The sequence below is a fragment of the Halichoerus grypus genome, chromosome 8 (genome assembly GCF_964656455.1).
Source record: "Halichoerus grypus chromosome 8, mHalGry1.hap1.1, whole genome shotgun sequence".
NCBI lineage: Eukaryota > Metazoa > Chordata > Mammalia > Carnivora > Phocidae > Halichoerus > Halichoerus grypus.
In genome coordinates this window covers 120,808,449-120,824,344 of record NC_135719.1, presented here as the reverse complement: position 1 = coordinate 120,824,344, position 15,896 = coordinate 120,808,449, and the positions used below count along the sequence as shown (strand labels likewise).

Sequence of the window (15,896 nt, the reverse complement as noted above, 5' to 3'; positions counted from 1 at the left end):
ATTGTTAGCAGTAAGGACGTTAAGCCAAAGAACTGACTGAAAGCTCAGAGATGAAAAATAATTAAGTCTGGGGCACCTGGGTGGCTCAGTCGTTAAGCATCTGCCTTCGGCTCAGGTCATGATCCCAGGGTCCTGGGATCGAGCCTTGCATCAGGCTCCCTGCTCCACGGGAAGCCTGCTTCTCCCTCTCCTGCTCCCCCTGCTTGTGTTCCCTCTCTTGCTGTCTCTCTCTGTCAAATGAATAAAAATTAAAAAAAAAAAAAGAAAAATAATTAAGTTTGAAAAGCAGTCCAAGAATCTTGAATTAGTAATGTTGGACAATTAAAATGTAGCCTCGTGGTAACATGACTGTATTTAGTTTGTGAAAATCATTTGTACCCTGCCAATATGTGTATTTTCCTATATGTATACTACTGTATGCAATATTTTGATAAAAATTAATAAATTCAAAATGTAGTACTCTGGTATCCAATACTGAGATGGTTGCACCCATCATTTTTTCAAGTAGGTCTTCTTTGTGAGCTGGGGGACTAGTTTAGCATGGTCTCAAAAATGTGAAATAAATGAACTAAAACATCTTATTTTCTCTAAAGACAAGGCAATTTTGGGTCTGCTTCCATTTTAATATATATAACCATGATTTAATTCTTCATATTTATAGATGTTAAGAAGCTGCCCATGTGGGGCGTCTGGCTGGCTCAGTCAGTGGACTGTGCAACTCTTGATCTCAGGGTTGTAGGTTCAAGCCCCACGTTGGGTGTAGAGGTTACTTAAAAATAAAATCTTAAAAAAAAAAAAAAAAAAAAGAAAAGAAGCTACCCATGTGAAATAAATCACAGAATTCTGGTAGCTACAATTTCCAATACTACTTAGAAAGATGCTATTGGCGAGGATCTGAATGCTTACATTTTCATAAGGTACCCACTTAACACTTACCTGGGCTCCCATCTCTCCCTCTGCCAATACTTTGCATGAGTTAATGAATCCATGGGCCCTCCATGCTGCTTCTCCTGGATAACACCTTGTCTCTCGAGACTCAGCTTGGAAGTCCCCTCTTCCTTGAGATTTCTGTGTCCTCTTCTCCTATCAAACACACCACACTGGGTGTCTTTCTACCATACGTCTTACACCTCACTATACCATAATTCAGACATCAGCAAATTACAGTACAGGGCTGGTGCCTATTTTTGTAAATAAAAATTGCATTGGAGCATAGCCACGCTCATTTGTTCACAGATTATCTATGGCTGCTTTCATGCTATGACACCAGGGTTGAATAACTGCAAAAGAAACCATATGGCCCACAAAGCCTAAAATATTTGCTATCTGGCCCTTTACAGAAAACGTAAACCAACCCCTGCCGTCACTGATTGTTATTCATTTTCCACTGGCTGTGAATTCTTGAAGGCTGGGGCTATATCTTAGATCTCTGAACTGCTAAAAATCAATAGAAGGCCAGAAATCTAGCTAATACTCAACAAATAAATGTTGAAGGCAAAAAATGTCCTTCACTTCTATAATTTTTTAATGCAGCATTTCATTTCAAAAGTTATGGCAATTAATTATTTTCTAGACAAAAAGTGGGTTTTTTTGAGAGAGTGTGTGTGCGAGTGGGGGGGGAGGGGCGGAGAGAGAGGGAGAGAGACTCTTAAGCAGGCTCCATACCAAGTGCAGAGCGCAACGTGGGGCTCGATCTCAGGACTCTGAGATCACGACCTGAGCCAAAATCAAGAGTCAGACACCTAACCAACTGAGCCACCCAGGCACCCTAACAAAAAGATTTTTTTTTAATGGGAATAAATTATAATCTTTTAGTCTTCTTTTAAGATAATTATATACATGCTTTTTTATAAATTCAATAGGTAACATATATATACTAAATTAGGTGACAGGTTACACTAAGAGTTTAGGTAAGAGCATGGGTTAACACGTTATTAAAGGGTGTTAGTCATGCTATTATTTATGAACAGTGCCATAGTAATTTTTAAAGGCAATTACTTTTGGGATGTCCATAGCACTAAAACTAAACGTTAAGCCTAATTACAACTTTCAAAGGATGGTCAACATCATTTTACTTTATGAGGTATAACTATATCAGAATTTTTTTTTTTTAAAGATTTTATTTATTTGACAGATATAGAAAGAGAGAGAGAGAGCGCGCACACAAGCAGAAGGAGCAGCAGAGGGAGTGGGAGAAGCAGGCTCTCTCTCTCTGCTGAGCAGGGAGCCCAATGCAGGGTTTGATCCCAGGACCCTGGGATCATGACCTGAGCTGAAGGCAGACTCTTAATCGATTGAGCCACCCAGGTGGCTCAGATATCAGAATTTTAAAATGTAGATGAGTATAAGATCCTTCCATATCTTATCCCAACAAAGCTTTTTTAAAAAAGACTGAATATAATTAATATACAATGTTATATTAGTTTCAGATGTATAACATATTGATCCAACAATTTTTTATATTACTTAGTGCTGACCGCAGTAAGTATAGTTACCATCTGTCATCATACATTATTAAAATATTATTCACTAAACTCCCTATGCCACACTTTTCATCTCTGTGACTTACTTATTTTATAACTGGAAGCTTGTACCTCTAAACCCCCTTCACCTATTTCACTCATCACCCCAGGCACCTTCCCTCTGGCAACCACCAGTTTGTTCTCTGCATTTAAGAGTCTGGTTTTTTGTTTTGTTTTTTCCCTTAAGATTTATTTCTTTATCTTAAAGAGAGAGAGAGAGAGCAGGGGAAGGGGCAGAGGGAAGGAGAGAATCTCAAGCAGACTCCACGCTGAGCTCGGAGCCGACGAGGGGCTCCGTCTCATGACCCTGAGATCACGACCTGAGCCAAAACCAAGAGTCCAACGCTTAACTGACTGAGCCACCCAGGCGCCTCAAGAGTCTGGTTTTTTTGTTTGTTTTTAGATTCTACATATAAGTGAAATCACATTGTATTTGTCTTTCTCTGTCTGATGTATTTCACTTAGTATAATATCCTTCAGATCCAGCCATGTTGTTGCAAATGGTAAGATCTCATTCTTTTCTATGGCTGAGCGTATATATATACACACACACGCACACACAACATCTTCTTTATCCATTCATCTATCGATAGACCCTTGGGTAGCTTCCATATCTTGGCTATTGTAAATAATGCTGCAATAAACACAGGGGTACATATATCTTTCTGAATTAGCCTTTTGTTTTCTTTAGGTCAATACTCAATAATGGAATTACCAGATCATACAGTATTTCTATTTTTAATTTTTTGAGGAACCTCCATACTGTTTTCCACAGTGGCTGCACCAATTTACATCCCTACCAACAGTGCATGAGGGCTTCCTTTTCTCTGCAACCTTGCCAACACTGTCTTTTGATTGTCTTTTTGATTCTAGCCATTCCGACAGGAGTAAGGTGCCAACAGTGCTTTCTTTAAATAATTTTGGAACTTTTCTTTTGGTATTGCTTAAGAGTCAAGTTTATGAATCATAATAAAATTGTCATTACTTTATAGTATCACCTGCTTTTGATATAAAATAGTATTGAATAAACTGATGAGCTATCTTATTATGCAGACTGGCATCAAACAAATTTTATATTTCCCAAAACCAAGACTACTGTCAAGGAAAATCCTGCTGCTACTGATGATATTCATCTAAATGTGCTGCACACTCTGGAGGTAAATTAAAGAACAATTTCCAACATTTTTTCAGCAATCACTTCTATAAGTACTTAATTTTATGAACTACAATTTTGAAGGGGTTAATACTTATTTTGATGTAAAATTTTGGCAAATAAGTAATATGTCAGCAACATTTAATAAATATTGCTTGAAGTAAGTGTGCTGTTGACTAAGGCTTCTCATAAAAGATCTGAATGCTTATCATTAAGTGGAATTTAACTTTATATAAAAACATGAAATACTTACTGGAATATACACAATGGTAAGCTTTGGTTTTATTTGCAATCATTAACCAAAAAAACATAAACCCTTTTTAAAGTGAGCAATCATCACCTTAACAGTACATACACAAATTAGTAATGGAATCCAGATATTGAATATTAATACACATATCTTTCCTTCTACTCTGGACATGAAACTGAAACTAGCAAAAACTGGGATCTCAAAAACCAGCTATAAAATTCAAATATATTAAGCTGTATACATATGTTACTCATTCATGAACAAGCTTTCAGCTTATTATATCTGACTACTCAGGACACTGGTTGGTAATTCATTAGCCAAGACATATTCCACGTCACACTCCCTGCTGCAAAGTACAAAAACCAATGGTGTTATCACTGGATATTGTACATCAGACATATATTTCTCATGCCACTAAGAGAGTGTTCAGCAAATCATATGGGCTTGCTTCTTTGCCTAGATATTTACATAGAAATCTTTCTAGTAAGTTCCATCAGTATGGTAAGTAGCTGTCCTTTGTCACAGACATACATTACATTAAAGGTAAGAGAATCAATTTACCCTTTGAAGACATTTGTTGAAGCTCCTCCTTCAGATTAACATGTGCTTCTATAAAAGAAACAAATTTTCAGGTAATCTGGCTTTTTTTTTTAAGTGATCTCCAGTTTTAATTTTTATATTTTTGGCCTTTGTTGATTGTTTTTAATTTCTTAACTTCTACTCATACCTTATGACTTTTACAGCTCTCTATTAAGTATTTTTTTTTCTGACAAAGACAAATAGTTCATTACACATAACATGTACTTTCAGTAAGAAGGGCAGAATAGCTTCTACTTAATGATGATGTATTCTGTTTCTCATGTAAAAGAGAAAAACCTGATCACAGTCAAATGTATAAAGCTGGCATTTTATTTAAGATTTTTTTTATTTATTTGAGAGAGGGAGGGAGAGAGCACGAGCAGGGGGAGGGGCAGAGGGCCAAGCGGACTTCCCGCTGAGCAGGGAGCCCAACATGGAGCTCCATCCCAGGACCCTGTGATCATGACCTGGGCTGAAGGCAGATGCTTAACTGACTAGGCCACCCAGGCACCCATAAAGCTGACATTTTAAAGGGATGTTAATTAATGAATCTTTGATCAAAGTATACTTTTTAAAATTTTTTTAAAAATTTATTTTTTAAAGATTCATTTATTTATTTGAGAAAGAGAGAGAGAATGTGCACAGGCATGTGAGCAGGGGTAGGGGCAAAAGAAGAGAATCTTTAAGCAGACGCCCTACTGAGCCCAGTGGAGGCAGACTCCAGCTCAACTCTGGGCTTGATGCCCTCAACCCATGAGATCGTGACCTGAGCCAATACCAAGAGTCGGACACTTAATGGACGGTGCCCTGTTTTTCTTTTTTTCAAAGATATATTTAATTATTTGAGAGAGAGAGAGAGTGCGCACGGGCATATGCAGGGGGCGCGGGTGGGGGGAGAAGGGACAGAGAGGGAGGGAGAGAGAGTCTCAAGTAGATTCCCCACTGGGCACAGAATCTGATGCAGGCTTGATCCCACAACCCTGAGATGATGACCTGAGCCGAAATCAAGAGTCCGACCATTAACTGATGGATCCACCCAGGCACCCCTAAGAAGAAAAAAATCTATTATAAGATTTCTTCAGGGGCACTTGGGTGGCTCAGTCAGTTAAGTGCCTGACTCTTGATCTCAGCTCAGGTCTTGCTCTCAGGGTCATGAGTTTAAGCCCTGTGTTGGGCTCCACTACTTAAAAAAAATATATATTTCTTCAGCAGATAAACACTACAATGGTGATTTTAAATTCCTTATGATGTACACCATGCAGCAGACTATGATTAAGAATGCAGGCTTCAGGGGCACCTGGGTGGCTCAGTTGTTGAGCGTCTGCCTTCGGCTCAGGTCATGATGCCAGGGTCCCGGGATCGAGCCCTGCATCGGGCTCCCAGCTCCTGCTCTGCTTCTCCCTCTCACACTCCCCCTGCTTGTGTTCCTTCTCTCGCTGTCTCTGTCAAAAAATAAAAACCTTTAAAAAAAAGAACGTAGGCTTCATTTTTTTTTCCCATGCTGACAGTACTCTCACAAACATGGTGAATGGTCCCAAAACCCACCAGACTTCCTGTAAGAAAGTTTCTGTAAGTACCAACCCCACAAAGTGACACAGTACAAGAAAGGCAAAGATTCTCTTTACACCCAGGGAAAGCAAAGTTATGACAGGAAGAGTGGCTATGGTGGGCAGACTAAGTGGATTTTCTGGAAAAAGGCTAAAACTCCAAAGAAGATTGTGCTGAGGGTTGAATGTGTTGAGCCCAACTGCAGATCTAAGAGAATACTGGCTATTAAGAGATGCAAGCAGTATGAACTGGGAGGAGATAGGAAGAGAAAAGGACAAGTGATCCAGTTCTAAGCTTCATATTTTGTTATATTATGAAGACAATAAAATTTTGAGGTATGTTCACTTCATTTGGCTGCAACTGGGCTCTTAAGAGGAAAATAAACTAGTGCTGTCAATAAAATTCTCCTTGTGGGGAAACTTAAGCTTAAAAAAAAAGTATAGGTTTCAGAGTAAGATTGCCTGTGTTCAAATCCTGATTGTGACACTTACTAGCTGAGTATCTTGGACATGTCATTCCACCTCTTTGTGGCTTCATGTCCTCATCTGTAAAACAGTACCCACCTCAGATGGCTGTTGTGATGATTAGGCAATAAATGTGAAGGGCTCCACACAATAGTTGGTATATGCTAAGTGTTCACTAAATGTTCAGGAACATAGTTATATATTAAATGGAATTTGGGAGATTCATTTTTAAACATCTTTTGTTATATAATTGATCTGAATATCAGTCAGAAACAATAGTGAGTAATAAACAATGTTGGGGGAAGGGAGGGGAAGGGGCAGGGGAAAAAAGCAGAGATCAGACATTTTAGCAGACAAAATAAGAAGTAGAAGAGATAGATATCATTCCATGATCATCCATATTTTAGAATCCTGAGGATAAAGTGTAAGAGTTTTAAAGAGCTCCATTTTTATTAATGAATGACAGGCCAAGAGTTAGTTAAATATAACAGATTTAACCCTCTCCTTTTATTTAAATGTAGAGCAAAATGACAAAACCATAAGATAACTGTACTTCTCTAAAAAATCTGATATGTGGCATTCATGGAGAAATTTAGTGAAATAATCTATATTGAACCACTCCAAATAACAGTTAGGACTATCCTAACAATTATGAATAATATAGGCTTCAGGTTTCTATTTAGGTCTTTGACCCCATAGCCTGCCTTTCTCAATATACCAATTCTCATGTTCCAAAGAATTATGGTGGTTTCAAATTTAGCCCCACAGTAAACAAGCACTGCAGTCCTCAATAGACTACATTCTTAAAACCTGTTTCTGTAGAGACAGTCTTCTCACACGAATGCTGATCTAATTCCAGTGATTTTAGAGCTATAATTAGAGAAAAGTATGAGAGGTTCCTCTTTACATTAATTAGTATTTAATAATGCTTATTAAAGTGCCAGAGCACTCAGTTAACATGATATATTGAGCTCTGAAAAAATATCTGTTAATTATAATTATAAGGTCCACAGAAGAGCTAAACTATAGGTTGTAGTAAACATGTACACAAACTCCTTTCTTGAAGTTGGGAGAAAAGCTGGTTGGATCTACAATAAAGAAAGAGGGGGTGGAGAAAAAGATAAAGTAGCAGAAATGAAAGCGATGTGACTAAGCTCACCAGTGTGCAGACAGATGTGGAAAATGCGGAGACAGCTTACGGTTACTATGATGGTTAAGCTACCTCAAAAAATTTTTCAGAGTGGGGTATTAATATTTTACTTTTTAAAAAGAATGATGGGGACTTTTGGAGCTGGCTCAGATGGAGTAAACCTAGTGTTGCCTCAATCATACAATGATTACTACAGAAACTCTGGACAAAACAACCAAAGAACTACCTAAGGACTACAAATGTAAACAGTAACAAGAGGAGAGAGGGCAGCAAAAACTGCAAAAGAAACCTTGTCCTTCTGGCCAGAGAACCAGGGAAAGGGGCTGCTGGGGGATGTCCTTATGGAGGGAAACCACCCCCTTTTTTCTTTTCCAGCCTGGCCTTGAAGGCAGTCCCAGTTGGGGAACTGCATGGCAGCAACACAGGCAGTGAAAACCCCCAGAAAAACCCCCAACTTTCTGGCCAGAGTGGTCGGAAGAACACAGGGGGCGGGGGGGAGATATGGTTATTTTGTTTTCTCTTTTCTCCTGCCACTTTGCCCTGAGGGCACCCCGAGTTACCCAGAACTGTGCAATGGCAGCACAGGCAGCTACAACTCCTAGAAAAACCCCATTTTTCTGGCCACAGGGCTAGGTAAAAGGTCCCAGGGCTAGGTAAAAGGTCCCCTGGGAGGCAGGGAGTGTGAGAAGAATACTGGAGAGGAAACGGCTAAGGAGGGTTCCCCTAACAGTGTGTATAAATGGCACCAGTCCCAGACTTACCCCTGAACTCTGCAGGGATAGGACATACCCAAAGCAGCATTACAAAGGCTTTGAAAACTGAACTAAAATTAAAACCATCACACAAAAAGGCACCACAGAACTGGAAGTCTGAAACCAACCAGGTTAGTGACTGCGAAAACAAAAGAAATAAATATTCTCTAGAGGATTTTGAAAGGACCCAAAGTTCCAAAATATATTATTAAAAATGTACAGGATACAACCCAAACTTGCTTGACATACAAAGAAACAGAAAAATTGGGGCACCTGGGTGGCTCAGTCAGTTAAGCATCTGCCTTGGGCTCAGGTCATGATTCCGGGGTCCTGGGATTGAGTCCCGCATCGGGCTCCCTGCTCAATGGGGAATCTGCTTCTCCCTCTGTCCTGCCCCCCTGCTTGTGCTCTCTCTCTCATAAATAAAATCTTAAAAAAAAAAAAAAAAAAAAAAAGAAGAAGAAAAATTTCACCAATCATGAAGGGAAAAAAGAATCAATCCAATCCCAAAGCAAATCAGATACTGGAATACTCAAGACTTTAAATCAGTTATCATAACTACGTGCTCTCGGGGCACCTGGGTGGCTCAGTCGTTAAGCGTCTGCCTTCGGCTCAGGTCATGATCCCAGGGTCCTGGGATCGAGTCCTGCATCGGGCTCCCTGCTCAGCGGAGAGCCTGCTTCTCACTCTGCCTACTTGTGCTCTATCTCTCTGTCAAATAAATAAATAAAAATCTTAAAAAAAAAAAAGATTAAAAAAATAACTATGTGCTCTGGGGTAAAGGTAAAAACACTTCAAATGAATAAGTGTCACTTGAAGAAATAGAAACTATACAAAGAAACCAAGTAGAAATTTCAAAATTGAAAAAGATAGTATCTGAAACAGTAAGTTCACTGGATGGCTCACTAGAGGACTGATGATCACAAAGGAAAGAATCAGTACTGTTGGTTATAATGACAGAATTGAACAGTATCAACAGAGTCCACATGGCTCACAAAGTCTGAAATATTTATTGTCTGACCTGTTACAGAAAAACTTTGCTGACCTCCGGTCTAAATATATGAATTAGAAGACAGAGAGATTGTCAAATGGGATTTTAAAAATATGATTCACTATATGCTGTTTATAAGAAATCCAATTTAAATATAGTGAATGACATAGGTTAAAAGTAAGAGGATGAAAAAAGATCTATCAAGTAAACACTAATCAAAAGGAAACCGGAGTGGCTATGTTAATACCAAATAAAATAGACTTGAGAACAAGAAATATTACCAGGAATAAATAGGGACATTACATAATAATGAAAAAGGTCAATTCACCAAAAGACATAGCAACCCTAAATGTGTAGGCACCTGACCAAAAAGCTTTAATATGGATAAAGCCAAATAGAAATCAATAAAATACAAAGCAGAAAAAAAATGAAATCAAACATGGTTCTTTGGGAAAAAAATTTTAAAAGAAGACATTACTGTAGATATTAAAAGGATAATAAAAGATTACCATGAACAACTCTTACTATAAATTCTTCAACTTAGAAGAAACAGGTAACTTGAATAATTTTATATCTATTAAAGAAATTGAATTCATAGCTAAAAACTTTCCAACATAGAAAACTCCAGGCCCAGATGGTTTCACTGGTTCTATACAGTCTCTTCCAGAATGTAGAAGAGGGAACACTTTCCAACCCTAAGAGGTCAGCACTACTCTAACAAAGCCATAAAAAGACATTGTAAGAAAGGAAAACCACAGGCCAATACTCCTCATGAACAGAGATACAAATATCCTCAACAGGATGTTAGCAGACTGAATCCAGTGATGACAATCCCTAACAATCAATGGGGGTGGCATATGCAAATCTAGTTCAATATTTGAATATCACTTTAATTCACCACATTAACAGACTAGATAAAAACTCTCAGCAAACCAGGAATAAAAGGAAACTTCCTTAACCTGAAGAGGGAATCTTTAAAAAATCTACAGCTGGGGCACTTGGGTGGCTCAGATGGTTAAGCGTCTGCCTTCGGCTCAGGTCATAATCCCAGGGTCCTGGGATGGAACCCCGCATCGGGCTCCCTGCTCAGTGGGGAGTCTGCTTCTCCCCCTCCCTCTGCTTCTACCCCTGCTCATGCTCTCTCTCTATCTCGAATGAATAAATTAAAAAAAAAATCTACAGCTAACATTATACTTAATGGTGAAAGACTGAGTGACAATAAGGCAAGGCTGACTATTTTCATTCCTAATCAACCTCATACTAGATGGTCTAACCAGTGCAATAAGGAAAGGAAAAAAATGTTTATTTTATTTTATTTTTTTAAAAGATTTTATTTATTTATTTGAAAAGAGAGAGAGAGAGCACAAGCAGGGGGAGCTCACGCAGAGGCAAAGGGAGAAGCAGACTCCCCGCAGAGCAAGGGGAGCCTGATGTAGGACTCGATCCCAGGACCCCGGGATCATGACCTGAGCCGAAGGCAGACGCTTAATGACTGAGCCACCCAGGCGCCCGGAAAAAAATTTTTAAAGCATATTGGAAAAGAAAACATGGAAGTGTCTCCGGAAAAGAAAGCATTAAACTGTCTATATTCATAGATGATATGATTGTGTAGCAAATCACAAGGAATCTATAAAAAGCTCCTATAACAAGTGAGTTTAGCAAATTTCTATATACTAGAATACTGGAAATTGAAATATTTTTAAAGTATCATTTACAATCACACTAAAAACAGGAAATATTTAGGTATAAATATAACAGAATACCTATAGATCTGTATGCTAAAAACTACAACACTGGGGGTGCCTAGCTGGCTCAGTCAGTGGAGCATAGGACTCTTGATCTTGGAGCTGTGAGTTTGAGCCCCATTGTTGGGCATGGAAGTTACTTAAAAAGAAATAAAAATTAAAATCAAAAAAATTTTAAAACTACACCACTGATAAAAGAAATCAAAGACCTAAAAAAATGGAAATATATTATATTCATGGATTGGAAAATACAGTATTTTCAAGATGTCAATTCTCCCCAAATTAATCTATAGATTCAACTCAATCAGAGTCTCAGCATGATTTTTTGTGTAGACATTGACAAGCTGATTCTAAAGTTTTTATAGAAAGGCAAAGGAACTAGTTTAACCAAAATAATTTTGAAAAACAAAAATGAAGTTAGAAGGACTTCACCATCTGATGTCAAGATTTGTTATAAAACTACAGTCATCAAGACAAGGTTGTACTGGGGGCGCCTGGATGGCTTAGTCAGTTAAGCGTCTGCCTTCAGTTCAGGTCATGATCCCGGAGCCCTGGGATTGAGCCCTTCGTCAGGATCCCTGCTCAGTGGGGAGTCTGCTTCTCCTTCTCCCTCTGCTCCTCCCCGAGCTCGTGCTCTCACTCACTCAACTCTCTCCAATAAATAAATAAAATCTTAAAAAGAAAAAACAAAAAGACAAGGTTGTATTGGCAAAGGACAGACATGTAGATCAACTGAACAGAATAGAGAGTCTAGAAATAGACCAACACAAATGTGGTCAATTGATTTTTGACAAAGGTGCAAAGGTAATTAATCTTTTCAACAAAGGGTGTTAGAACTATTGGACATCCATCCATATCCCAAAAAAATGAACCTTACATCAGATACAAAATTAACTCAATTTTGTTGAGTTAACACATACTAAGTGTAAAACCTAAAATTACAAAACTTCTAGAGGAAAACAAACGAGAAAACATTTGTGAACTTGGGTTCAGCAAAGGGATTTTAGGTATGACCCCAAAGCACAATTCATGAAAGAAAGAATTGATAAATTGGACTTTATCAAAATTAAAAACTACTCTGTCAATGATACTGTTAAGAGACTGAAAAGATAAGCCAAAGACTAGGAGAAAATATTTGTAGATCACCTATCTGATAAGACTTGTATCCAGGGGTGGCCGGAGTGGCTCAGTCAGATAAGTGGCTGACTCCTGATTTCAGCTCAGGTCATGATCTCAGGGTCCTGGGATTGAGCCCCATGTCAGGCTCCACGCTCATTGGGGAGTCTGCTTCAGGAGTCTCTATCTCCCTCCCTCTCCCTCTGCCCCTCCCCCTGCTCATGCTCACTCTCTCTGTCTCTCTGTCTCAAATAAATAATCTTAAAAAAAAAAAAAAGACTTGTATCCAGGGGGCCCCTGTCTGGCTCAGTTGGTACAGCATGCAACCCTTGATGCTGGGGTCATGAGTTCAAGCCCCATGTTGGGCCTAGAGCTTACTTAAAAACAAAAAGCAAAAAAATAATAACTTGTGTCCAGAACATGTAAAGAACCCTCAAAACTCAATAATAAGAAAACTCAAAAAATAGGCGAAAATTTGAATCATCAAAGAACACATAATAATGGCAAACAAGCATATGAAAAGATGTTTAACATCATTAACCATTAGGGAATTGCAAATTAAAACCACACTGGGATAGCATTACCTACCTATTAGAATGGCTAAAAATAAAAAAACCAAACAAGGGGCACCTGGGTGGCTCAGTCGTTAAGTGTCTGCCTTCAGCTCAGGTCATGATCCCAGGATCTTGGGATCGAGCCCCGCATCGGGCTCCCTGCTCCGCGGGAAGCCTGCTTCTCCCTCTCCCACTCCCCCTACTTGTGTTCCCTCTCTCCCTGTGTCTCTCTCTGTCAAATAAATTAAAAAAAAAAAAAACAAAATAAATAGCATCAAGTGCTGACAAGAAAGGGAAGCAATTGAACTCTCATCCATTATTGCTGGGAATGCAAAATGGTACAGCTACTTAGAAAAAGAGTTTGGTAATTTCTTAAGTTAAACATACACTTACCATATGATCCAACCATTCTACTTATAAGTAATTACACAAGAAAAATAAAAACTCATGTTCACACAAAAACCTGTATACAAATGTTTATAGTGACTTTATTCATATTTCCACCCAAACTGAAAAAAACCAATGTCTTTTTTTTTATTTTTATTTTTTATTTGACAGAGACACAGCGAGAGAGGGAACACAAGCAGGGGGAGTGGAAGAGGGAGAAGCAGGCTTCCCGCGGAGCAGGGAGCCCGATGCGGGGCTTGATCCCAAGATCCTGGGATCATGACCCGAGCCGAAGGAAGACACTTAACGACTGAGCCACCCAGGCGCCCCAAAAACCAATATGTCTTTAAAGGAAGGAAAGAAAAAGGAAAGGAAAAGGTGAAGGAAAAAACAAACTACGGTTCATCCAAACAATGGAACACTACTCAGAAATAAAAAGGCACAACAGACCAGCGAGAGATATACAGCACAACATGATGGCTCTCAAATGCATGAGGCTAAGCAAAAGAAGCCAGACCAAAAGGCTGCACAATTTCATTTATATGACGTTCTGAAAAGGCAAAACTATAGGGAGAGGGAAGAGATCTATGGTTGCCAGAGGTTGGGGGTGGAGGAAGGGTATGATTACAGAAGGGCAGCATGAGGGAATGGTTTTTGGGTGATGGCACTGTTCTGTATTTTGATTACACTGGTGATAACATGACTATGCATCTGTCAAAACTCAAGGACGTGTACACTAAGAAGAGTGAATGTAAAATATATAAATGAAAATACCTTTCTTAATTGAAATGACGGTTTAGGGCTGGAGACTAATCCATGATGAAAGGCTAAAGAGACTAGAATGCTTACTTTTTAGAAAAGCAGGTTTAAAAAGCACATTGTATCTGCTTTCAAATGAATCCACAAAATTATTTTGGGCCCCAAATCAAGAACACTGAAAATAAAGGAATGCAACCCGACAACATGATAGCTAAATTTAAGCTTAAAACTATACCTGAAATCTGTTATGTCAATTATATCTTAATAAAACTGCTATTTAAAAAAACCCAAAAAATATACCTGAAAAACTTTTTTTTTCCTTTACCCAAGTGTTTCCCAAACTTTTCTAGTAAGAATCAGATGAAAACCTGTTAAAAATAGATATTCCCAGGTCCCTTCTCTCGAGATTCTGATTTTGTAGTCTAGGTTAGGGACCAGAAAACTTTTAAACTGCACCCCTAAAAAAGGAACTTTTTAAGGAAAACAGCTGCTACTCATAATTCTTTCTTAGCTACAAGGTCAAGGAAAAAAATTTTTAATTGTCTATTTGGTCATGATCTGAAAGTTTTCTAGTATACCAGAATAGTGATCTCTGCACTGAAATAATCACACATCAGAAAAATTCAAGATGATCCACTGGGATACGAAAGAAAATACAGGTGATGCTTGAAAAACATGGGGGGTTAGGGTGCTGACCCCTTGCGCAGTTGAAAACCCGCATATAGCTTGTGACTCCTCAAAAACTTAACTATTAATAGCCTACCGTTGACCAGATGCCTTACTGATAACATAGTCTTTTAACGCATATTTTGTATGTTCTACATATTACATACTATATTCTTACAATAAAGTAAGCCAGAGAAAAGATTAAGGAAGAGGAAACACATTTATAGTACTGTATCAAAAAAAAAAGCCACATATTAAGTGGACCCACATAGTTCAAACCTGTGTTGTTCAAAGGTCAACTGTATTGGTCTTCTATACAAATTTACTTTAAACCTCATACTTCAAAATTTTCTATTTTAGGTTTGTGTTTTATAATGCATACAGTAAATCAGTGCAATAGTGCATACTTATTTTTCCCCCCCAATAGGATGTGTGATCAAAAAGAGCAGAAACCACTGCTCTGGACTCCTGATTTATTATCTCCCCCCTAAATTTGACCAGTCTTCATCCTCTCTCCTATTTTGCAATAAGACCCCCACAATCCTCATATATAACTTCTGCCGCCACTCTTTGCCTACCCAACACCATTCATTATGCCTATATTGACAACATTCATTATGCCTATACTGACACCCCAGGGAGGAGAGCATCATCACTCTGGATAAAGGACACAGCTTTTTTCCTTGACTGAGATCTGAAAAGCTGCTTATTATATTGTATCTAGTATGAAATTTGGAAAGTGCCTACCTTTCTATACTACTCTTAAAGTCCAGTTGAGTACTGGCACTTGAAGATTCCACTCAACAACGTAATAGTTGTGATTTCGATCCTTCACAGGTGTCTTTTTTTTTTTAAAAGATTTTATTTATTTATTTGAGAGAGAGAATGAGATAGAGAGAGCATGAGAGGGGGGAGGGTCAGAGGGAGAAGCAGACTCCCTGCTGAGCAGGGAGCCCGATGTGGGATTCGATCCCGGGACTCCAGGATCATGACCTGAGCCGGAGGCAGTCGCTTAACCAACTGAGCCACCCAGGCGCCCCCTTCACAGGTGTCTGAAGTTGCGTGACAAGCAGTAATCTGATTTTGCTGAGTCACAAATCCAAATCAAGTATGTTTCCAGGTGTGAGGACCAAACTGTCTAGCAGGTGAGTGACCCAAGCCGCCTGCCCAGTATTTACTCTCACATACCTATACTCTTCGTTCTCTGCTCATTGTTCTTAGGGTCAGGAAAGACTTCTTTCACTTTTTTGGCTCTCCTTT

The 15,896-nt window shown here is 38.8% G+C and overlaps 1 protein-coding gene and 1 pseudogene across 3 annotated transcripts in view; one reads left to right on the top strand and one right to left on the bottom strand.

Annotated features, from left to right (window-relative positions):
* SLC39A9 (solute carrier family 39 member 9) overlaps positions 1-15,896 on the bottom strand; it is a 53,622-nt gene that overhangs the window by 18,616 nt on the left and 19,110 nt on the right. For 2 of the 3 annotated variants that reach the window (XM_078053844.1, XM_036107231.2), the window contains one exon: positions 4,487-4,534. The exons of the other annotated variant lie outside the window; for it this stretch is intronic. In XM_078053844.1, the coding sequence (XP_077909970.1) occupies positions 4,487-4,499 (13 nt within the window). In that variant the 5' untranslated portion in view covers positions 4,500-4,534. The remainder of the gene's footprint in view (positions 1-4,486; positions 4,535-15,896) is intronic. 3 annotated transcript variants of the gene reach the window in all.
* LOC118545146 (large ribosomal subunit protein eL42-like) lies at positions 6,026-6,345 on the top strand (annotated as a pseudogene).